Source organism: Gopherus evgoodei, unplaced genomic scaffold, assembly GCF_007399415.2.
Source record: "Gopherus evgoodei ecotype Sinaloan lineage unplaced genomic scaffold, rGopEvg1_v1.p scaffold_46_arrow_ctg1, whole genome shotgun sequence".
Lineage (NCBI taxonomy): Eukaryota > Metazoa > Chordata > Testudines > Testudinidae > Gopherus > Gopherus evgoodei.
Genome location: NW_022060067.1, coordinates 633492 through 656212, shown reverse-complemented (window position 1 = coordinate 656212; position 22721 = coordinate 633492). Strand labels below are relative to the sequence as shown.

Genomic DNA, 22721 nt, shown 5'->3' with positions numbered 1-22721 from the left:
GTTGTTTTGCCTCAGCTTGTTTGGTGTCTGTGTTATGTTGGCTTGAGTTGTTGTTTTGCATTCTGTACTTTTGTCCTAAGGTGTATCAGTTTGCATTGTGTTGCTTTCTTCCCCTTATTATTGTATCATTTTATGCTGTGCAGTGTAGTTTTTTTTGAATGGCCTGACATCATGTTGTTGTGCGGTTTTTCTCTGTATGTTGTTTTATATGTATATATTGCATAGCATCCTAGAAATGTAGAGCTAGATAGGACCTCAAGATGTCATCAAGTCCAGCTCTCTCTGCTGAGGCAGAACCAAGTATATGTTGATTATCTCTCATAGAGGTTTTTCCTATCTGTTCTTAAAAACTTACAGGGGAAGAGACTCCACAGCCCCCCTTGTAAGACTATTCCAGAGCTGAACTAGCTCAGCTCTGGTGACACCCACACAGATTTTAGTGGTGAGCAGCACTGGAGAGAGAGAGGAGACCTCAGTGAGTGGGCAGCTGGGTAAAGAGACTAAAGTTGGGAGGAGAAACATTGATGTGTGCAAGGTCACCCAGGCTGTCTGTGACAGAGCTAGAACTAGATCCCAGTTCTAGTGCCACCGTACTGCTGTTTTGGACACTGAAGGTCTCTGCCACACTGGTGTTTTAGGTACTGGTGCAAACCCTTAGTACAGACAGAATTTACACTAGTGCACTCTGGCACTGGTGCACCATGTCCCTGTTTGAAGGTTTGAGGTTGTGGGGTGGGAGGGGCAGTGACCTCACAGAGGCCTGGGGCTGGCTGACCAGTGCAGCTGCTAAGGGAGGGGCAGCAGTGAGTGCTGGAGGTATGAGCCAGGAACACAGCCCACAGGACTGGACACTGACTTCTCCTGGCCCATGACACACACACCCAGCTGTGTGCAGGGACTGCAGCTGAGCTACCCTGCCAAGACAGCCTGTGCATCCATGGATAAACCGCCTCTTCCTGCAGCCTAATGCAATGGGGTGTGGGGACCTTTCCAGGCTGTGGGTGATGTGGCTCTGGCGTTAATGGGATATGTTCCTGACTCTGCCCCTGACCTGCTTGGTGACCTTGGGGAAGTCACAGCCCCCCTCTGTTTTCCTCCTACCCCTTACCTACTTGGATTGTTATCTCTTTGGGGCAAGGACTGTTCCTCTCTGTCTGTGCAGTGCCCAGCAGAATGGAGGTGCTAATCTCAGTCAGGCTCTCTGCCATGTACTGCACGATGGGGCCCTGATCTCCAGCGGTGTCTATGCAACACAAAGCACAGTTTATAGACTCACAGATTTTAAGGGCAGAAGGTAGAGATGTATTTCAGATGAGGTCTCATCGGTGCCTTTTATAACAGTACTAACCCTTTCATGTGTCTACTGGAAATACCTCACCTCATGTATCCTAGGACTGCATTAACCTATTTCATGGCTGCATTACATTGGCAGCTCATAATTATCCTGTGATCAACCAATACACTCAGGTCTTTCTCCTCCTCTCTCACTTCCAATTGATAAATCCCCAGCTTATTGCAAAATAATGCACTTGGAGACTAACAACTAGAATTTGTGCACTGTTCATTTTCATCCCATTTCTGTTATTCCAACTTTCAAGGACATGCAGATTTTCTTGTATGATTTTCCTGTCCTCCTCCATACTGGCAATTCCTCCCGGCTTTGTGCCCCACTCCCACTTCTTGTGCCAAGATCACTAATAAAAGTGTTGAGTAAGATCGGTCCCAAGGCTGATCTGAGGAACTCCACTAGTAACTCCCTCCAGCCTGATAACTCACCGTTCAATATGATCCCCTTGTACACTCCCCTTGAACCAATTCTTTATTGACCTTTCGGTTCTCATATTAATCCCCATCTTCTCCAATTTAACGAATGGTTTCCCAGGTGCAACTGTTATCAAAAACCTTACTGACATCCAGATCAGGTTTCTGTGGCACGATCTACCTTTTGTAACACCACGTTTTATTTATTTATAGTGCTGAAGGCTGGGAGGAAGTGTTAGCAATAGGCTGAGAATGGCCATGTGGACATAGGGGAGGGGGAAGGAAGACAGTGGGGAGGTGGGGGGGATGCGGCATTGGAGGTGTATCTGGGAATGTGTTTTGTAGGAGTCCATGTCTCTGCTCCCTGTGGCCATGGTGTGTTCCGTACCAAAGCAGCACGTCAGCAAAGCAGACGCACACACTGTAGCTCTGTCTGTAACACGCAGCATTCATTGCCAGACGGGCTGGGCGATTTTTCAGGGACCCAGCTTGATATGCCTGGCTGGGGTGGGTTCAGTTGGATGGGGGTCTGGGACTCTGATAGTTTGCGATGTTCCTTTTTGCATAGTCAGTTCTTTCCCTTTATTGTTTTACCCTCACCGAAGCCCGATGCCGCTCTCTTCTTAACTTGCTTCAGTTATTTCACTTCCAGTTTTTAAATGGGATCTAAGAATTGCAACGCTGAATGAAAGATAAACAAACAGAACCATTTGAATGTTGGCCCATAGCTGGTAGAACTGTACCTAGTGACGGTCGGGTGTAATGACTGGGTTCCCTTTAGCATTTTCTGGCGGGGCGAATAAAGCAATGTCAAAGAGCCAAATGTGCGCTTTTAGGGTGAAAGGGCTCGTCAGGTGTTTGCTCTCTAAGGAACATGTCACTGGCCAGGGCTTGCAGTCGTTCAGGAGAGGTGCACTGAGTTGTATTTAGGAATCTCAAAATAAAAGGTGAAGACGACTGGTTCGCAATATCCAATGAAATCTTGCAAACAATTATACAAAAGGACCCTGCTGCTATTAAAACAACATGGTATTAATATTGATTCAAAACTGACATTAAAATTAGGAGAGAAACGCATGAGAAAGGAACTGACACCTACGTACCATTTCTTAATGCCTAAAATTTTGACACTCCCTCACACCATCTTTTTTTAAAAGCGATGCACAGCACAGTCAAGTTAATGAATGAGAGCACACCCTTTATTGACTGCTTTGTGTTGCATGAGCATCTGATTAAACACCTAATTAAAACTGTACCACTGTAAGTGGAAATGCATCAACCCAGCTTAGCTCTAAGGTGTTTAGATGGGAATGAAAAGTTTCTAAATTAAATACATGGCAGAATGGTTAATGAGGAAAATACTCTGAAATGCCTCTACCCAGTCCTGTTGACTTCTTCTCCTAAACCCTCCATGAGTTCTGGCCTCTTCGTAAACTTGGCTCCCAGTCTCACATCAGCTGTGCCATATCCCAGCCTAACTCATTTTTACTGATATTCTTCATCCTCCTCATCAAGGCAGGGGGTTGGTGCAGCAGCCCTTAAGGTACCTGCGTTAATCACAGTCTCTTGAACTGGGGCTATTTAGATTTCAAGGAACGATTTATCCGAGTTACTGACTCTGGGAGGTGGGAGAGAGGAGAGGCTGAGAGGGCGTTTGTTCTTAGGGCCATGTTCAACCCTGGTAGGCTCCATGTTACCTTGTCCTCCACCCTCCCCCTTGTGTCTCTGCTCATATGTCAGTGTGTCACCTTCTGATCATAATGCCACTGGCCTCAGGAGAGCACCCAGACAGGAGCTACATCACAAGAGGGTTATGGTACTGAGAGCAAAATACATCACAGGGAGGGAGTAATTATCCTGAAATGAAACGTTCCAGTCTAGGAAGTAAAAGAACTCAAGTACTTCATTACTTAAAATTATGTTTGAAATGATTAGATTTTTATGAATAAATTGCAGCAAATGCTGATTTCACTGTACACAGACACAGATGAAAAATATTTGTATAGGTAATATACAGAAATGCTGCTGGAGAAAGTCGAGGTTGATTTAAGGATATTTACACTGTATATTTTGCATGTGACATTGACAATTTCTCTTTGAACAGTTATATGATTTGACTTTTGGAATCTCAGCAGTTACTATAATTAAATAATTGTTGTCTGAGGACTCCCATAATTTCCCACAACTCTGAACATTGAAATTGTAAACATTGAAAAAAGGGCTTAAAAATAAATATCACTATCTATTGAAATTAAAAGAAAGAAATAGACAAAGTGAATTTTGTCAAACCCACTTAACCGCAATTGCAATATGTTAGGGGATGGAAATTCACAACTAAGGCACCCAACCTTAATTCTGCCCTGTAGTGACGCCAGGTAATCAACGTAGGGCTATGAATTAGGCATTTTAGTGTATAAAGTTCCAGGTTACAAATCAATATGATATAAAGACACATGAGATCTTTTCCTCAGGATATCACCATCGCTGGGTTGTTTCTCTTATTGGTAATTCCCAGAAATGAACAGATTATTAACATTTTATCAGTTATGAAGTGGCCATTTCAGATGTCTGGAGAGTGTCTGTTATTTTGCACTAGGGGCCAGGTCCTTGGAGAGACGGAACCTTGGTTTCATTTTAACTTCTCCATGCTCAGCAGCTTCTGGAATTTTGTTCAAAGTATTTACATGTTTCCCTGCCCTGGTGTTAAAAGTGCTGCTGTAGAAAGTGGAGAAGGTCAGGAACTGCCTGCAGGATCAGTAGCTGAGTCCCTTAGGTATTTATAGCTCATTGGAAGGAGGACGGGGATTGGTGGGTGTCTGGGGATTTAATAATAAACACACAAATATCATTGTTCTTAGTGAATTTTCATCTTCTAATTCCCATAACCCACTAATTATCCCTGGCTGCCCCCGGCCATCTCGGGAGGGAGAACTAGTCAACTCCTGTGGCCAGTGTGGAACCTAAGGCCCAAGGATCTTTCCATGGCTGACTCAAAGTCACCCAGAGTGAAATTCACTTCACTGGATAAATCCCTAGTTGCTGAGCTCTGCAGAGGGGTGGGGAGGTGAATTCCATCCCCCATTCTTGAGCATGGACCCCCCTCCAATTCTTACCCTGATCTCAGACACTACCCCAACCTTCCCCTGCAGTGATGGACCCACTTGATGCTGCCAGAGCCATCTGCCATGGGAGCTAGAGAGGACAGAGGCCCAGCTCCAGAACTGCTCCCCCTGCCCACAGCCCCCAAGCTGTGCTAGAGTTGCCCTGACTTTCCAATCTGCAGATCGGTCCAGCTGTACCCAGCCCGTGCACCCACCGCACACAAACTTTGTCACAAACAAACATACCAGGATTGGGAAAGATCATTTGGGGCTGGCTGCAGTCTCCCTTTGCTGCTGTGAGGGGAATGGGGTGGTCCCTTATATAGGATCCAAACATACCCAGGGGCAGAAGGGAAAGGTTTTTTATTCCAGGAGTTTGAAGTGTTTGGTTTAGAGTCCTGAGCTCTGTCTTCCTGTTTGTCTCCTGCCACTTTCAGATCTCTTGGAGAGACAAGGTGGGTGAGGTAATATTTTTAGAACTAATTAAAAATACCTATTTGCTATCCTGGGACCAACATGGGTACAGCAACTTTCCCCTTTGTACCCCCTCCCGATCTCACCTCCCCCTCAGCTGAGACTGTCCCATGTGATAGGAAAATAAGGGTTCAGTCCTGTCACTGGATTGGGTCTTGCCAGCACTAATGGGAGTGAAAGCCTGTGTGCATTAATGACAGCAGCAGCTCTGGGACTCGACACATAGGGAGAAGAGATGGGAGTGAGCAGGTTATGTTTGTGCCAGGTGTGAGTTACTCATGTGGGAATTCTGCAGCGCTGTGTATGCACAGAATTCATGTCTGGTGCAGAATTTCTTTTTTTGGCTTGAAGAAGATACATTCTGCCTGAGAAGTGCTACAGTTCTGCCTTTCACCCACCAGAGGCCCCTGTGGCACCAGAACAGGCACCATTCAGCTGAGTTCATTTGGTGGTAATTTGTTGGCCCGAGCTATACCCCAAATGGGAAGAGAGTTAGTGGGTGCAACTTGGGAGAGTCCTGAGACACGGCTGCCTGTGGGGGTGGGGACAGGGTGGTCATTCTCTGCTTGCAAGAGGGCGTGGAAAGGGCACAGGAGGAGCAAGTGTCCCCTATGGAGACTGCCCAGCCCCAGGTTATCCAGTCCCAGACGCTTCTTCCCCCACCATACCCCAAACCTCTTCACCCCTCCAACCATCAGTTGCCAGTCTTCCCTCGCTGCTAGCCCTTCCTGACTGGCAGAGACCCTCTAAGCCAGTAGTATGTCAGGGCTCAACCTTCTGGCTGAGTCCTCCAGGCACTGTCTTCCTCTCTCGGGGTACCATGCCACAGGGGCCCCACAAATCTACATTGCTTAAGCTTTGGCTTCAGCCTTGGGTGGTGGGGCTCAGGACCCTGGACTTCAGCCCCATGCGCTGGGACTTAAGCTTTCTGCCCTGGGCCTCAGTGTGTCTAATGCTGGCCTTGCTTGGCGCCCACCCTGAAACCTGCAAGTGGCCCCCAGCAGGCCCAGGAACCCTGGCTGAGAACCACTGCCTTACCCTACGAATCACAGCAATGTTCAGGTTACTGCCAGTCATAGAATCATAGAATATGAGGGTTGGAAGGAACCTCAGGAGGTCATCTAGTCCAACCCCCTGCTCAAAGCAGGACCAATCCTCAACTAAATCATTCCAGCCAGGGCTTTGTCAAGCCTGACCTTGTCCCAAAGGACCAGTCACTTACTGAGGTCAATTAAATCTTAGATCTCACAACAAAGGCAATACTTGTAGCCAGTCCTGTAATAACCTGTATTAAGACTTATTTAAAAGGAAACGAGTTGTTTATAAAGTTAAAGCAGGTGATCCTATAGATGCAGACAAGTTACAGTCTTAAATTTCAAAAGATAATAGAAGCTTCTTTAATAAGCAAGCTCTGTATATTCTTTAGGACTAACCCCGGCTAATCAGCTGGGGATCTCGTGCTTATGCCTAGAAACTTTGCCCCCCCAGAGTCCACGCAGCATACAGATAATCAGTTCCTTCTGTATGGGTTTTTTTATCCCCTTCCTGCCATGTGCTCTGAGCTGCAATCTCAGTTAATGGGAAGTCAGGAGCACAACAACTGTCTTTTGTCGTCTTTAACATCCCATAATAGTCTCTCTGGTGTTGATGAACCTTTCCTGCCAGGCAGGGTGTAATGCATTCGGTTGCCGGTCAGCACTTCGCCTAGGTAAAGTCTCTCTCCTGTCTGGTGATTTACAGAGTCAGAGAGCCTCACAATGCAACTAGTCAGATATTAACCCAAGCAGCAACTCACAAGCATTCAATAAAGTGTAAACGCATTCTTATAATCCTAATACTTAATACTAACGCAGGTGAGTCAGACTGATTCCAGCTATGCGTTTGTCCCTGTTCAGTTAAGACATGGGGGCTTTTGCAAGAGCTAACACCTCATTTGCCAGTGTCAGGCAGGATGGGCAGGGATGGTGTCTCTAGCCTCTGTTTGGCAGAAGCTGGGAATGGGTGACGGGGTGGATCATTTGATGATTACCTGTTCTGTTCATTCCCTCTAAAGCACCTGGCATTGGCCACTGAGCTAGATGGACCATTGGTCTGATGCAGTGGGCAGCTCTGACGTTCTCATGTTCACAGTCTCTGTCAGGAGTGTCTACTCATTTGGACTCACTGGGGAGGCCACAGAAAGAAACAAGATGTGCTGAGGCAAGAAGGCCCAGTCTCAGAGCCCCAGGGGTCATGGTTCCCAAAAGCTAAAACTAGGCTCAGCCCATGAAAGGGGCACTGCCAGGAGAGACTGTATAAAGGCTGGAGCATCAAACAGCTTTGTAAACCTGAGAGAGCTGCCTTGGGAACAGTGACAGGGAGAATCCCCCAGAGAGACTCCTTTGATTCTGCTCTTCTCTGGCCTTTGGTTCATAGAATTATAGAACTGGAAGGGACCTCGAGAGGTCATCTAGGCCAGTCCCCTGCACTCAAGGCAGGACTCGGTATTATCTAGACAATCCCTGACAGGTGTTTGTCCAGCCTGCTCTTAAATATTCCCAGTGATGGAGATTCCACAACCTCCCTAGGGAATTTATTCCAGCCCTTAACCACTCTGACAGTTAGGAAGTTTTTTTCCTGATCTCCATCCTAAACCGCCCCTGCTGTAATTTAAGTCCATTGCTTCTTGTCCTATCCTCAGAGGTTAAGAAGAACAATTTTTCTCTGGCATTTTTGTAACAACCTTTTATGTACTTGAAAACTGTGATCGTATCCCCTATGAGTCTTCTCCAGACTAAACAAACCCAGTTTTTTCAATCGTCCCTCATAGGCCATGTTTTCTAGACCTGTAATCATTTTTGTTGCTCTTCTCTGGACTTTCTCCATTTTCTCCACATCTTTCCTGAAATGTGTTCCCCAGAACTGGACGCACTACTCCAGTTGAGACCTAATCAGTGCGGAGTAGAGTGGAAGAATTACTTCTCGTGTCTTGCTTACAATACTCCTGCTAATACATCCCCAAATGATACTTACTGTTGCAAAAAAAGCGTAACTCTGGTGACTTATATTCTGCTTGTGATCCACTCTGATCCCCAGATCCCTTTCCACAGCACTCCTTCCTAGGCAGTTATTTCCCATTTTGTATGTGTGCAACTGATTGTTCCTTCCTAAGCACTGTACTTTGCATTTGTCCTTATTGTATTTCATCTTATTTACTTCAGACCATTTCTCCAGTTTGCCCAGATGATTTTGAATTTCAGTTCTATCCTCCAAAGTACTTGCAACCCCTCCCAGCTTGGTATCGCCCGCAAACTTGATAAGTGTAACAGAGAGACTTTGCTGCTGGGAGGGTTTCACCATGTGTCAGAGGGTCACACCCTGGTAGGAGAGAGCTAGGCCTGTACTGGGATAAGGTCACTCTGTGCTTCCCAGTGTGGCAGAACCTAGATTGTCCATTGGCAGGGGAAAATCCTGGGGGGAATCAACATGTGGAAAGGAGAGAAACCCTGTCTGAATTCTCTGACATTGCCCTTCTCCCCTTGGCAGGCTACAGAATAACGTCCACTTTTTGCTCCAGATCCTCCCATCCTCCCAGGGGGAAGGCAATGGCTGCAGTGGAGCTGGCTCAGGTAAGAGATTCTCAGGGAGCTGGTGGTGGGTTCTGCTTGGAGGGAGAGAAGCAGTAAATGTGTAGGAGGGTGGGAGCCAGTGATGAGCTGCCAAAATATTAACAACAGGTTCCCTCCTCCTCACCTCACGAGGGGGTCATGCCCCCCCCGGGGGTCATGCCCCATCCAACCTCCCGTGTTCCTTGACACACACCCCCGGGGACCCCTGACCCATCCTCCTCTTCCCTGTCCCCTGACTGCCCCCTGCCACCCCATCAAACTCCTCCTCTCATTCTTGATGCCCCCTCGGAACCTCTGCCCCATCCAACCACCCCTTCTCTCTGTCCCTGACTGCCCCCTCATCCGACCCCTGCTCCTTCCTGACTGACCCCGGGACCCCTGCCCCCATTCAAACCCCTTGTTCCCTGCCCTCTGACCACCTCGAACCCTATCCTGCCCCCCACAACCCACCAAAGACCTCCTCCCTGCTCCCTACCGCCTTACCACACTGCCTGGGGCCAGGACTGGGACCGCTCTGCCGGGACCGCGACTGGCGCCACAGGACCCAACTCCCCAAGCCGGGCTGGAGCCACTCGGCTGTGACCGGTGCTGCGGGGCCTGAGCTGGTCTGGGTCGGAGCCGCTCGGCTGGGAGCAGCCCGAGCAAGGGGTCTTCCCTCCCCCCCTACCCCCCCCGGCCCCTGCTGCTTGTTTCAGGCTTCCTGCAAACATCTGATTCGCGGGAAGCAGGGGATGGGGAGGAGAATGAGGGTGGAGCGTTCAGAGGAGAGGGGGAGGTGAGCTGGGGCCGGGGGCCGGGTGGACAACTGCCCGAGCCTTTGTTAAATTTAAAAGCTTTTTTAGAACCAGTTGTCCTGGAACAACCTGTTCTAAAAAGGCTTCTAAATTTAACAACCGGTTCACGCGAACCGGCTGAAGCTCACCACTGGTGGGAGCTGCTAGAGGTGGTGGGAGGGAGGAAATATCTTGGGTGGAGAAAGGGAGGGGGACAGGATGTGACAAAACTGCTGAGACTTGTGTACTCTAGGGTGTGATGGGTTGTCACCCTGGGGTGCAGTCTGGGGGGCTTCTGGGAACCGCTGTGCTCTCTAACCCTCACGCTGGGCTGGCCCTTCTCACTCTGCTTTGCTGCAGATTCAGCCAGCCTCTCCAGGGCTTGTTATCACCCAACACGACAGCAGGTGGCGCCATGCAGCCAACTAAGCTACCCGAGTGCTTTACCTAAGCCACTCAAGGACAGATAGAAGACAACAGCCAATTTCCCAGCAATAAGTGTTAGCAAACAGATCAAAGCAGATTACTTAGCAAATAGCCAAAAACTCAAACCAAGCCTAACATACTAGATGGATAGAATTTGAATTAGCAATTTCTCACCCTGACTGATGATAGAAGCAGTCCACCAAGTTTCCATACACAAGCTAGAAATCCCTTTGCACTTGGACCAATACTTCCTCCAGTTCAGTCTTTGTTCCTCAGGTGTTTCCAGGAGTTCTCTTGTGCGGGGAATGAGGCCAAGAGATGATGTCACACCCCACCTTATGTAGCTTTTCCATATGGCAGGAACCCTTTGTTCCAAGCTCAGTTCCCAGTCCAGTTTGTGGAAAAATACAGGTACCAAAAGGAAGTTCATTGTCATGTGGTCTGGTCACATGCCCTAGAGTGCCCTGCTGAGTCACAGTAGCCATGACTCCTAGGCTGGCTGAAACATTCACAGAAGGGCTAAGCTCTTCCACAGTCCATTGTCTTTGTTGATGAACCATGAACACTGTCTGGCTTCTTCATTGTTGTACCTGAAAGGCTCATTGTGGGTGTTACCCAGAGTAAGCACATTTGAAAGACAGATACAGAGTCAATATCCATAACTTCAGATACCCGTGCACACAGGTAGTATAATCATAATCAGCAAATCATAACTTTTCCAGTGACATCACACATGAGGCATTTTGTACAAAATGAGTCATGTCCTAATCATATTATAATCCTGCCACTATGTTGAATATGGGCTGTAGTGTCAGATAGGTTCTAATTTCAAGGCACAGGCGTTGGGAATGAAACTTCCCTCTTTGTGGAACAGGAAATAACCCTCCAGCCAGGGCTGGAACAACTTCCCAGACTCCCAGTGCTGAAACCTGAACCTCCTGACACTTCATTAGTTACCCCCATCCCTAGTCTTTGTGGCAACTGCAAACTTTATCGGTGATGATTTTATATTCTCTTCTAAGTCATGGATAAGAATGTTAAATAGCGCAGGGCCAAGAACCAATCCCTGCAGGAACCCGCTAGAAAGAAATCCACTCGACCATGGTTCCCTATTTTAAATCCCAGTTTTTAATCTATTTAATGTATGCCATGTGTATTTTGTATATTTCTAGTCAAAATATTGTGCTGAACCAACTCCTATGCCTACATATATTACATCAGTACTATTAGCTGCAACCAAACTTTTGATCTCATCCAATAAGGATAGCCACTTAGTTTGATAGGATCTATTGTGTCTAAACCTTTTTAATGGGTACTAATTATATTACCTTCCTTTCTTTATTAATGAAATCCAGTATCGGCTGCTCCATTCACTTGCCCAGTATCGATTTCAGACTGACACACTTGTAATTAGCTGCATCATCTCTTTTATACTTTTTAAATATTGGCACAGCATTAGCTTTATTCCAGTCTTCTGGAATTTCCCAAGTGTTCCAAGTCCTAATTAAAATCAACATTAACAGTCCACCATGCTCCTCCAGCAGGTCTTTCAAAACTCTAGTTATCTGGACCCACTGATTTAAACATATCTAACTTTAATAGCTACTGTTTAACATCCTCGTGAGTTACTTTTGGAATGGAAAGACTGTCAGTGTCAACATCTTATGATATGAGTTACATCATCTGTTTTTCTCCAAATCCAGGAGAGAAATATTTATTGAACACTTTTACCTCTTCTGCATGATTGTTGATAATTCTGTCATTTCCATCTAGTAATTTACCACTACCATTGTTAGGATTAATTTTGTCCTTTTAAAAACTTCCTTCTTATTTTCATTGGTTGATCATTGATTTCTGATAGCTTCCCTTGCCAACTTTCTACAATTCTGACCTTCTAACTTCTATTCTTTACTATTGACTTCCCCTTTCTTCCATATATTTTATTTGGAGAGTGTTGGAATTCCTACCAGGGAGCCACCAGCAGGGTCCAGAGACAGCCCCATCTCCTATATTAAGCTTTGGCTAGTAGGTATGTGATAAATGTGATGACCCTGCTTCCGTCTGTCAGCTGGGAGACACAAAGGTTCTCTCTTCCTCCTGGCTGCTCTAGGCAAGGTGGGGTGGGACTCTGTTAACATGTGCCTCCCGGAGCTTCCATTTACCTGGTGCTGCTGTTCTGTGAATAGTCGGGTTGTGAGTGGGGCAGCAGGTCCTGAGTGTTGGACTCTTTCTTTTTTAGGATCTGGTGACTTTCGAGGAGGTGGCTGTGTATTTCACTAGGGAGGAATGGGCCCTGCTGGACCCTGTTCAGAGAGCCCTCTACAGAGATGTCATGCAGGAGAACTATGAGACGGTGACCTCGCTGGGTAAGGAGTCCTGTCCCCTGGGTTATTAGAAGCTGTGGAGTTTCTAAAGAACCTGAGCAGTAATAACTTTATACCTTTATTCATCATCCAAGTTTTGACATGTTTCTTTGTCCCCCTTTTTTTCCTTATCTGCCATAGACTACCAGGCAGCAGGGAGGGAGGAGGTAATGAGAGACGAGGAGGGAACACAAGAAGCTCCCAAGGTGCCGGGAGGTGGTGCCGGCTGCGAGTAATGGGAAGAAGCAGAGGGGAGTGTGGAGAAAAGGCACCCAGGAAGTGGGCTCGGTGGTCAGTGGGAGGGAGGAGAGGTATGGAGATCTAGAGCTGTATGAGATCCCAGACCTTTAACCCTGAATCCCTACCCAAACCTCAGGTAAATCCTAAACTTCAGCATAACCACTCTCACAAAGCCTCAACTTAATATAAGGCCCTGAACTGTAGTAAGCTTAGGCTACATTTACTAAATCATATCACTAAATCGACCACGGCTAGATCGATCTCAGAGCATCAATCCCGGCTGTAGTGTCGACCTGCCCTTAATAACTCATTTCTTTGTGCTCACCTCTGTCATAAACAGATAGCTAAGGGTTAATGTCTCTTTCACCTGAAGCACCTGACCAGAGGACCAATCAGGAAACCGGATTTTTTCAACTTTGGGTGGAGGGAATTTTGTGTCCGAGGTCTTTGTTTTCTGGCTGCCTGCTTTCTCTGAGCTTTGGAGAAGTAGTTCTGTTTTCTAATCTTCTGTTTCTAAGTGTAAGGACAAAGAGATCAGATAGTAAGTTATATGGTTTCTTTTCTTTGGTATTTGCATGAATATAAGTGCTGGAGTGCTTTGATTTGTATTCTTTTTGAATAAGGCTGTTTATTCAATATTCTTTTAAGCAATTGACCCTGTATTCATCATCTTAATAGAGAGAGACCATTTGTATTTTTTCTTTCTTTTTTATATAAAGCTTTCTTTTAAGACCTGTTGGAGTTTTTCTTTACTTCAGGGAAATTGAGTCTGTACTCACCAGGGAATTGGTGGGAGGAAGAAATCGGGGGAGATCTGTGTGTGTTGAATTGGCTAGCCTGATTTTGCATTCCCTCTGGGGGAATAGGAAAGTCCCTTTTGTTTCCAGGACCGGGAACGGAGAGGGGGAGTCACTCTGTTTGGATTCACAGAGCTTGTGTCTGTGTATCTCTCCAGGAGCACCTGGAGGGGGGAAGGGAAAAAGGATTATTTCCCTTTGTTGTGAGACTCAAGGGATTTGGTCTTGGGGTCCCCAGGGAAGGTTTTTCAGGGGGATCAGAGTGCCCCAAAACACTCTAATTTTTTGGGTGGTGGCAGCAAGTACCAGGTCCAAGCTGGTAACTAAGCTTGGAGGTTTTCATGCTAACCCCCATATTTTGGACGCTAAGGTCCAAATCTGGGACTAAAGTTATGATAACCTCTTTGCCTCCACGCATGTTCTAAGGTAATAAGCAATACTCTGATCATGACATCTTACCTCTAGCAAATATAAAATTGCCCACAAGACGTGAGACTACGTCATAGATCGTAAAATCAGATCGGGGTCAAGAAGAGTGAGAGTTTGGAGAGAGTCTTGTCCCCTCTCTCCCCATCTGCAGCAGCCACAAGCTGTCCTCCCTCCAGGCTCCTTGGATTTTGAGCCTGTCCCTCCTGAGGTTGCGTAGCCCAGTTCTTGTTTCTTACATTCTCCTTTTCCGGAAGAATTAGAGGCTGTTGCTCCTGAATGTTAGCGCTTAATTCCCCAGCCTTCTCCTCATACTGGGGGAGTTTAATTCTCCCTCCCATTACACCTGAGTGACTAGAATTCCTAATGCCCCAAACTGTGCTTTTGCGATGTCACAGTCAGGGGTAGCTAAGCCTTTGACCTGCCTCCATGGTCTGCTCAAGGAATGACCCCTCAGGTATCAGGCCTCTAGCCAATCCCTCTCTATGGATAGGGACCCACATGCGTCTCCTTTTTGACCAGTGTGTAAGGATTGCAGCTTGTCCTCCACTGTGTTTGCTGGACTAACGTTCAGTTCCTGTGCTTTGCTTTCTCTCCAGGGGCTGTGAGCAGTGTGTCTGAGATAAAGGTGGAACTTTTGGTGATACTTGTATGATGCCAATACACACCTCAGTTTCCTGCTGTGATTGGTATTGCTATGATTATAAAGAGCAGGAGACATGAGGTGTTTTGTCACGTAGCTATCATAGGGTGATATGAATGGGTCATTAAGGACTGGCTGGGAGTAATTACATCAATGGAATACCTGACAGAGACAGGAGAATGACTGTCATCCAGGGCTGCCCAGAGGATTCAGGGGGCCTGAGGTCTTCGGCAGCGTGTCCCCCTTACCCGCTCTGACACCACAGAGCATTTACCCTGTGTCCTCATTCCGTGTTCCTGTTCCCCCTCCTGTTTGACTCAGTTTATATAGTAATATTCTCAGCTGTACCTTTGCTTAACCAATCATTGTACTGAAATTTAATTAACCAATCCTAACACATTGAAACATAATTCTATACCAATTGTATCCCACTACCCTAATTAACTTACACCTAGCAAAATTAATTATACAGCAGACAAAACCAATTAGAGAACCAGACTGATTCACATTATAAAGTGGTGGCCATAAAGATAAAACAATACGAAAATGAGGGTTTCACAACCACAAGCATTGAGAAGTGATTTCTTGCCAAACAGGCTGCTTTCAAACCAAGTTTTCTTTAACCATCTTAAGATCTGTTTCTTTATCTGGTGGTGATGGGCGCTACCCGGACAGGATCATCTACCTAACAGCCCAATAGCACCTTATTTCAGTGTGACTGGTTTGGGATGTGAGGATGTGACCCTTCGCTTCCCAGCTTATGGCTGCCCCTGCTGCTTAGTCAAAGGCCTTAGCCTAAGAACAAGGCCTCAAACTGTCACGGTAAGAGAAGGCTCTTACAAATACAGACAGAGATTTTGATTCTTTGTTCTCATACTCCTGTAAGTAGCTAAGTGATAAAAATACCCCTAAGTTCTTAAACTATAGGCTTTACAGACAGGCCTGAATTTCTCTCTTCTCACAGTGGGTTCTATCCAGGGCTGGCTCTAGCTTTTTTGCCGCCCCAAGCAAAAAAAAGCGAAACAAACAAACAAAAACCTGTGCGGCAGCCGGAACAGCAAAGGGGAGGGGGGCGGGAAACCAACCTGCCGCCTGGCTGGAGCAGCAAAGCTGGGTGCGGGGGCAGGAAACCAACCTGCTGCTGACTGGAGCAGCAAAGGGTGGAGGAGGGGACAGGAAACCAACCTGCCGCCCGGCTGGAGCAGCAAAGCTGGGGGGGGGGGCGGGAAACCAACCTGCTGCCAGCTGGAGCAGCAAAGGTGCAGGGGGAGTGGGGGGTGAGAAACTAACCTGCTGCCCGGCTGGAGGAGCAAAGGGCGGGGAGGGGCCGGAAACCAACCTGCTGCCTGGCCATAGCAGCAAAGGGAGGGGGCAGGAATTCCAGGAAACCTGCCAGCCCGTTGGAGCAACGAAGGTGGGGAGGGGCGTGAAACAAACCGCCCGGCTGGCTGGAGCGGGAAAGGGAAGAAAAAACAAAAAAACAAAAAGAAAAAAAATACCTGTGGGACGACAGGTGCGTGGGTGCAGGAGGTCTCCCAGCCCTGCAGATCCTGGGTAGCAGAGTGCACACCCCAGCTAGCAGGCGGGGAGGGGGGATGGAAAGAGAAGGGGGATGGCAAGGGCTTCCTTAAGTGGGGCGCTCGCTATGTAGCCCCTCCCACCGTGCCGCCTGCTGGAAGGGCAGGCAAGGAAGGACGCGGGCTGCCGGGCCGGGTTTGCTGCAGACCTGGCACTGCTCCCAACATCTTCTCTCCTCTCCGCCGCCGCCCCTTACAGGGTGGCAGGAGTAGCAAACCAAAATAAAAAATCCTGCAGGGGTGGCGGAAGCGGCGAAGCCCCCCCAAAAAAAAGGTTTGGCTGGAATGCTGCCCCTTGGAATCTGCCACCCCAAGCACCAGCTGGAGCCAGCCCTGTTTCTGTCCCTTCCCCCATTCTGTGTCTGTCTTGTGTATTTAGATTGTGAATTCTTCAGGGCACGAGCCATCTACTGTTCTCTGTTTGTACTTGTCCCAGCACAATGGGGACCCACTGTTAGTTGCTCCTTAGGCACTAATGTAATGAATATGATTTATAATCATAATGACTCTCCTTCCACTTTGAGCCAAGGAAGCTGGCCTTGGAATGTTACTGCTTAACAATGAGTGGGGGTTAAAACCATGGACTGTTCTTTGTGACAAGTATCCCACAAATTCCACTGACCTTCCTGGTTTTCTTTGCCTGCAGTAGGGTTTCCAGTTTCCAAACCTGATGTGATCTCACAGCTGGAACGAGGGGAAGAGCAGTGGGTCCCAGACCTCCAGGGCTCTGAGAAAGAAGTGCTTCCAAGAGCTGCCTGCACAGGTGAGGACTTGGTTAAACCAACTCAACAACTGTGTGGGAATGCAGGAAGCATTTGGGATGCTGTACAAAGACCCTGTGAGCTCTCCAAGTTCAGGATTGTTCCCTGCAGATGTGGAATCATTATGGCAGATGTGACTCATGGCTTCCCTCCTATTCTGATTGACAACTGGCAGCAGGTCGCTCCCTGATCTCTTCTCCCCTGAGTGTTCTGCTGAGATGCAGACCAAAGCTGATCCCTTCCTCTCTCCTCTGGGGAAGGTTTTGGGGAAAGTCAGCTCCTGATAGGTTTGATGTTTCCCACAGACATTTTGGATTGTTCATCCCTTTTTCCATTTCTCTCTCTGAGATTTTCTTTCTTTCCGTTGCAGGTAGTGATCTGTGTCTGGATTCTCTCTGTCTCTCATCAGGTGATGGGATGGTGAGTCAAAATGAGGAGGAGAAATCTCATCAGGAAGATGCTGAGCAGAGAGAACCACATGGAACTTTATCAGGAAGATCCAAAGGGAATGTTTCCAGGAGTGGTGCATGCTCAGAAAAAACAGAAGCCTGTGAGACTCAGGGGAGGCCAGAGGAAAACTTTAGTAGCCTCTCAGACCTTATAACAAGCGACAGAATCAACTTGGCAGAGACACGCTACACATGCCATGAGTGCAGGAAAAGCTTCAGTTGGAGCTCTCACCTTATCAGACATCAGAGCATCCACACAGGTGAGAAACCTTATGGATGCTCTGAGTGTGGGAAATGCTTCATCGATAGTTCAGCCCTCATCTCACATCAGCGAATCCATAGAAGAGAAGTGCCCCACACATGCTCAGAGTGTGGGAAAAGCTTTAGTCGGAGCTCTACCCTGAACACACATCGTAGAATCCACACAGGGGAGAAGCCCTACACGTGCTCTGAGTGCAGGAAAAGCTTCAATCAGAGCTCCACCCTTATCACACATTATAGAATCCACACAGGAGAGAGGCCCTACACATGCACTGAGTGTGGGAAAAGCTTTAGTCGGGGCTCAGACCTTATCAAACATAGGAAAATCCATGTGGGTGAGAAACCTTATGGATGCTCTGAGTGTGGGAAATGCTTCATCGATAGTTCAGCCCTCATCTCACATCAGCGAATCCACACAGGAGAGACGCCCTACACATGCTCTGAGTGTGGGAAAAGCTTTAGTCAGAGCTCAGACCTTATCAGACACCAGAGAATCCACACAAGAGAGACGCCCTACACATGCTCTGAGTGCAGGAAAAGCTTCAATCGGGCCTCAAACCTTATCAGGCATTGTAGAATCCACACAGGAGAGACGCCCTACACATGCGCGAAGTGTGGGAAAAGTTTTAGTCGGAGCTCAAACCTTATCAGACATCAGAGAATCCACACAGGGGAGAAGCCCTACACGTGCTCTGAGTGCGGGAAAAGCTTCAGTTGGAGCTCTACCCTGATCACGCATCGTAGAATCCACACAGGGGAGAAGCCCTACACATGCTCTGAGTGCGGGAAAAGCTTCAGTCAGAGCTCTACCCTGATCACGCATTGTAGAATCCACACAAGGGAGATGCCCTACACATGCTCTGAGAGCGGGAAAAGCTTCAAGCACAGCTCAAACGTTGTCTCACATAGGAGAATCCACATGGGGGAGACTGTGGGAAAAGCTCTGAGTGCGGGAAAAGGTTCAGTCATTGCTCAAGCCTCATTAGACATCAGAAAATCCACATGAGAGAGAATTGTAATAAATCCCTTGACTAGGGTTGGCCAAAAAATTAAAAAAAAAAAAAATCACATTTGCTAATTCCCACATAGTGAGTTTTGCATCATCTTCACCGTGGTCTCTCAGCTCCACCAGATAAGTTGCCGCCTTCTGCCTTTTGCACCTCATCCTTCTTTGGGGTCAGTCCTGTGATCTTTTCTATCATCTCCTTTCCTTTTGAGTCATAGGAATGTGTGTCCCTCCTGCCAGGAATGTTCATCAGCTCCAGGTGGGGGAGAGAGGTTTGATCCCAACAAGGTACACTGAGGCAAAAACTACCTATGCCTTCCATCCACTAGGACTGTACATGGCGTTGGCTGCTCAAGTTAGTGATCTTGGTGTAAAAAGTTGTAGTGCAGATGCAGCCCCAGTGCAGTGGTTGGCATTAGCTTCCCCCTTGACCTGACCTAAACTCCATCACTTTTCCTAGTCTAAACAAACCCTGAACATCACGGTTATCCTGTTCCCCCATTTCAAATTGATTGTTAGTCATCAAGTTCTCCCATGGGGAACAATTTGTTTCATTCCCAGTTGCTCTGATGTTGCTTCAGGTTGTGCTGGAGAGCAGACATTTTTATTATCATTTTCCGCACTTAAAATATGTTGAACTATAACAAAGAGGTGGAATAGGGCAGGGATAGGGAAAAATGTCATTTAACCCATTGTAACAACAGACGTAGACAGGGTACGTCAGACGGAATCCCTTATTCCCCATCACTAGCCTCCTTCAATCCCTGCTAGAACCTAAGAATCCTTTTCCTTTCCCCAGTTGTGGGATGGGAGACTTCCAAAAGTGCTCCCTGTGCTATAGCACACGGCTAAGCTCAGAGAATAAACTCCAAATATTCCCTGAGCTTTGCTTTTTGAATTCTGTATTTCCGATTACTTCAAGCCTGGGCATTGTGATTATTTACCACTTTCTCTAGCACTGTTCCTATCACTGTTTCTGTAACAGTTTTTGTTTTTTATGGGACAGGGTTGTTATTCCTTTACCTAACCCCAATCTGGAAGGCCAGGGTGTCTGTTTTCTCTGGCCCCTCCCCACAGACAAATCTGACATGATTGAACCTGCCAGGAGCAAACAAAAAGCCCCACCGGTCACACACACAAAGCAGATAGACACACACAAGACACAGAAGAAACTGAATTATTTGAGCTATCAACATTTCCACTTTCCCACAGCATGTTAGTTCTGAAGCTTGTTTTAATTTGTTTGTTTTCTTGGAACCAGAAATGGGGAAAGAGAACACTGGAGTCAGTGGAATTACAGCAGGAAGGGATAAGTCTCATGATTCGTCACTAAGCAAAGGCTTTGTAAACAGAGCGATAATGTTACTGAATGGTCTGGCTAACCCTGCAGTTAGAAACAATCAGCTCTGTGGGTAGTAAATTGACAGAGGCTCTGCTGCAGATCATGAAATAGCAGCTCTTGAAACGTAATGTGCTTCTATTTCAATGCCTTTGGAAGTACAGAAAACAATGATCTGTGTTAAAGGAAAGTTGCCATTTCTCAGAGCCCCAATTTCTATTGTTTGTGTATAGGAAGGTTTGAATGTGTAGCAGGTAGTTTGCTAAAACTTAGCGATTTTATGTGTGTAACAGGCTCCTGCCCACCTCCAGCAGAGGTTTCAGTCACATACTATGGCAACTTACCGAATGTCACACAAATTAGTCCATTCCTCCCCATAGTCAGTCTCTGACTGGAATGTTAGAATAAGGCAGAGAAGTGGGAAAGTATCACAGTAGGAATACATTAAAAAGTGGGATTAATCAGAGCTGGTGTGCTGACAGAGCCTGTTCTACAGCTGGTGAAGTGACAGGGACACACTCCCACTAGTGCTGGCTCTGAAATAACAGCAGAAGCAGATTGAAGAAAATGAGCTCCTGTGGGAGATATGGACAGCTGCCCTGTCAGTGCATCACTCACCTGGCAGATGTTACACAAAACACAGCACTTCCCTTCTGGAAGAGAAACACTTCCCCCCACTGCCACCAATTCATTATACTGTCCATGAGGCTGTTTGTCCTGCAGGACTTTGATCTCTCTGGTTGGTCCATGGTGATTCATAAAAGAGCCATTAGGGGAGCAGAAGTCATCCCAATGGATATCTCTTCACTTCTTTCTCAGTGCTACCTTCTTAGCCCTGGCTTTGGAGATGACATTAGCCTTATCCTGTCTTGATTTTAGGTAGGATTAGCTGGGGTTTGACAGCTTAGAACTTTTGAGGGCTTTTCTCTGCCTTTTTGGTCCCCATTGCAGTCAGTACATTCTAGACATGGGCATGGTGACCTTTCTGAGGATCTTGACAGCTTTAGCCAGCTTCTTGGTGGCTATTTTCCTGCTCACAGCCACTGTCTTCTTCCCATGCCTTGTCCTGGGGGCCCAGCTTCTGGCTGAATGTGAAGGATCCAAAATGCTGGTGATTTTAGCCTGCACCAAGTTGCCTTTGCTCATCAGACTCCTGAACCCCAATTGGATGTGGTTCTTGTTCTTCTGCACAGCACAGCCCTGAAGAGGGATCTGCAAATGTACATTCATATGATCCCTTTGTTTAATGGATGAAAACATAAACTAGACACATAGAGGATTGGAACTGATTTCAGCTGATGGACAGGTTTGCTAGGTTTTTATGCATTTGGACAGTGAAATGTTGAGTGTTTACATTCATTTCAAGCATACCCGTATAGTGGAGCTCCTGAACATAATGGAGAATGGAAATGAAAATGTTTTCCCTTTTTTCAAAAATAAAAATAAAAAAATAAGAGGCGTATTAGAGGACACTTGGATTTGACGTAGGGACCACTTGATCTGCAGTCAAACACTGTACCACTGAACTATATCCCCATGACAGCAGATACTTTCCCTATTGTAGCTGAAGCATATCAGTGATTCCAATAGCAGAGGCAGGTTCTCTCTGGGGCACAGAAATTTCTCAGGGAGTTGGTGGCTCCTTTCTTTCCTCACCCTGGAGTAAACTCAGCTTTTTATTCCATGGTACATGTTTTATGGAATAACAGCAGCAGCTTGAAGAAAGAGGAGAGTGAATATCTCACTCTCAGGGCTGAAGGTGGCCATGTCCCCTCTGTCTGACTGTTGCCATTGCAGGAGAGAAGGTTTCAATGGAATTGAATGCCCTGGCTCAGACTAGAGACACAGAAAGGTTTTGCTGTTCATTGAACGGCAAAGGAAATTGTGTCTCTGTGTGAAACTGAAGAGGGAAATGAAACACCCACAGGATGGCACAATGCCCTAAGCTAAGGCAGGAGGGTGAAGGAATCGGGCTGAGGAATGACTGAAGTGGACTCACCTGAGATTGAAATAACATTTGTTTCTGTCAGGTAGTGGGAAATGTGATATTAATTCAGATGCAGAGTTGAGGCTTCTTTAGCTCCTTGTAGAACTTGAACTTGATTTCCCAGAAGGGAGAAAGGGAAAGTCTGGGGCTGCCTTTAGTCTCTGGCTGGAGCAGTGTAAAAAAAAAAGCTCCAGCGACGCAGCTGGCAATCACAAGCCACTAAGGCTAACTTCAGTACCAGGCAAATTGGGTGAAATTGTAGAGCCCAATTATTAGAAATATAGGTAAACAGACTTTGTTGGGTGTATCTATTGAGTTTCTGGGAACTGGGCAGGCGGAAGCCCGTCCAATGCTAAAGGATCCCTCCCCAGCCTAAGGGGAGGATCTACAGGACCTCAGAACCCCACTGATTTTGGGGGACAACTAATAAAAGAACAGGGACAGGAGTGCGGTATCAAAGGGTCATAAGAAGGGAGCCTGACGGGATCACCGAGTAGAGAACCCCGGACAGAGCCTGCTGCTCCTCGAAGGCGTCAAGGGAGCCAGTGGACGCCACCCAGAGGAACTCCGCCCAGATACGTGAACGGACCAAGAATCGGAAACAAGCCCCACAGTCACCGGAGCCCCTATCGGCCAACCCCCCTCCCTGGTTGCGTAGATGGCCATTTTAGCCAAGGCAAGGAGGAGGTTGACTAGGAGGTCTGGCGACTTTGTGGGGCCACGGATAGG

At 47.1% G+C, this 22721-nt stretch overlaps 2 protein-coding genes across 5 annotated transcripts in view; both read left to right on the top strand.

Annotated features, from left to right (window-relative positions):
• Positions 1–16858, top strand: part of LOC115642838 (KRAB domain-containing protein 1-like) — a 35483-nt gene extending 18625 nt beyond the window's left edge. For 3 of the 4 annotated variants that reach the window (XR_003998243.1, XM_030546535.1, XM_030546534.1), the window contains exons 3-5: positions 8862–8944; positions 12383–12509; positions 12648–13146. Coding sequence is in view for 2 of the 4 variants with exons in the window: in XM_030546535.1 (XP_030402395.1) it covers positions 8921–8944; positions 12383–12509; positions 12648–12742 (246 nt within the window). In the remaining 2 variants the exon portion in view is untranslated. Of the gene's footprint in view, positions 1–8861; positions 8945–12382; positions 12510–12647; positions 13147–16835 lie in introns of those variants that run through there. The other variant, XR_003998242.1, reaches the window with a different exon arrangement.
• LOC115642835 (zinc finger protein 850-like) overlaps positions 1–18733 on the top strand; it is a 453819-nt gene extending 435086 nt beyond the window's left edge. The window contains exon 6 of the mRNA XM_030546530.1: positions 17625–18733. Coding sequence (XP_030402390.1) covers positions 17625–18666 — 1042 coding nt within the window. The 3' untranslated portion in view covers positions 18667–18733. The remainder of the gene's footprint in view (positions 1–17624) is intronic.
• The last annotated feature ends 3988 nt before the right edge of the window (positions 18734–22721 follow it).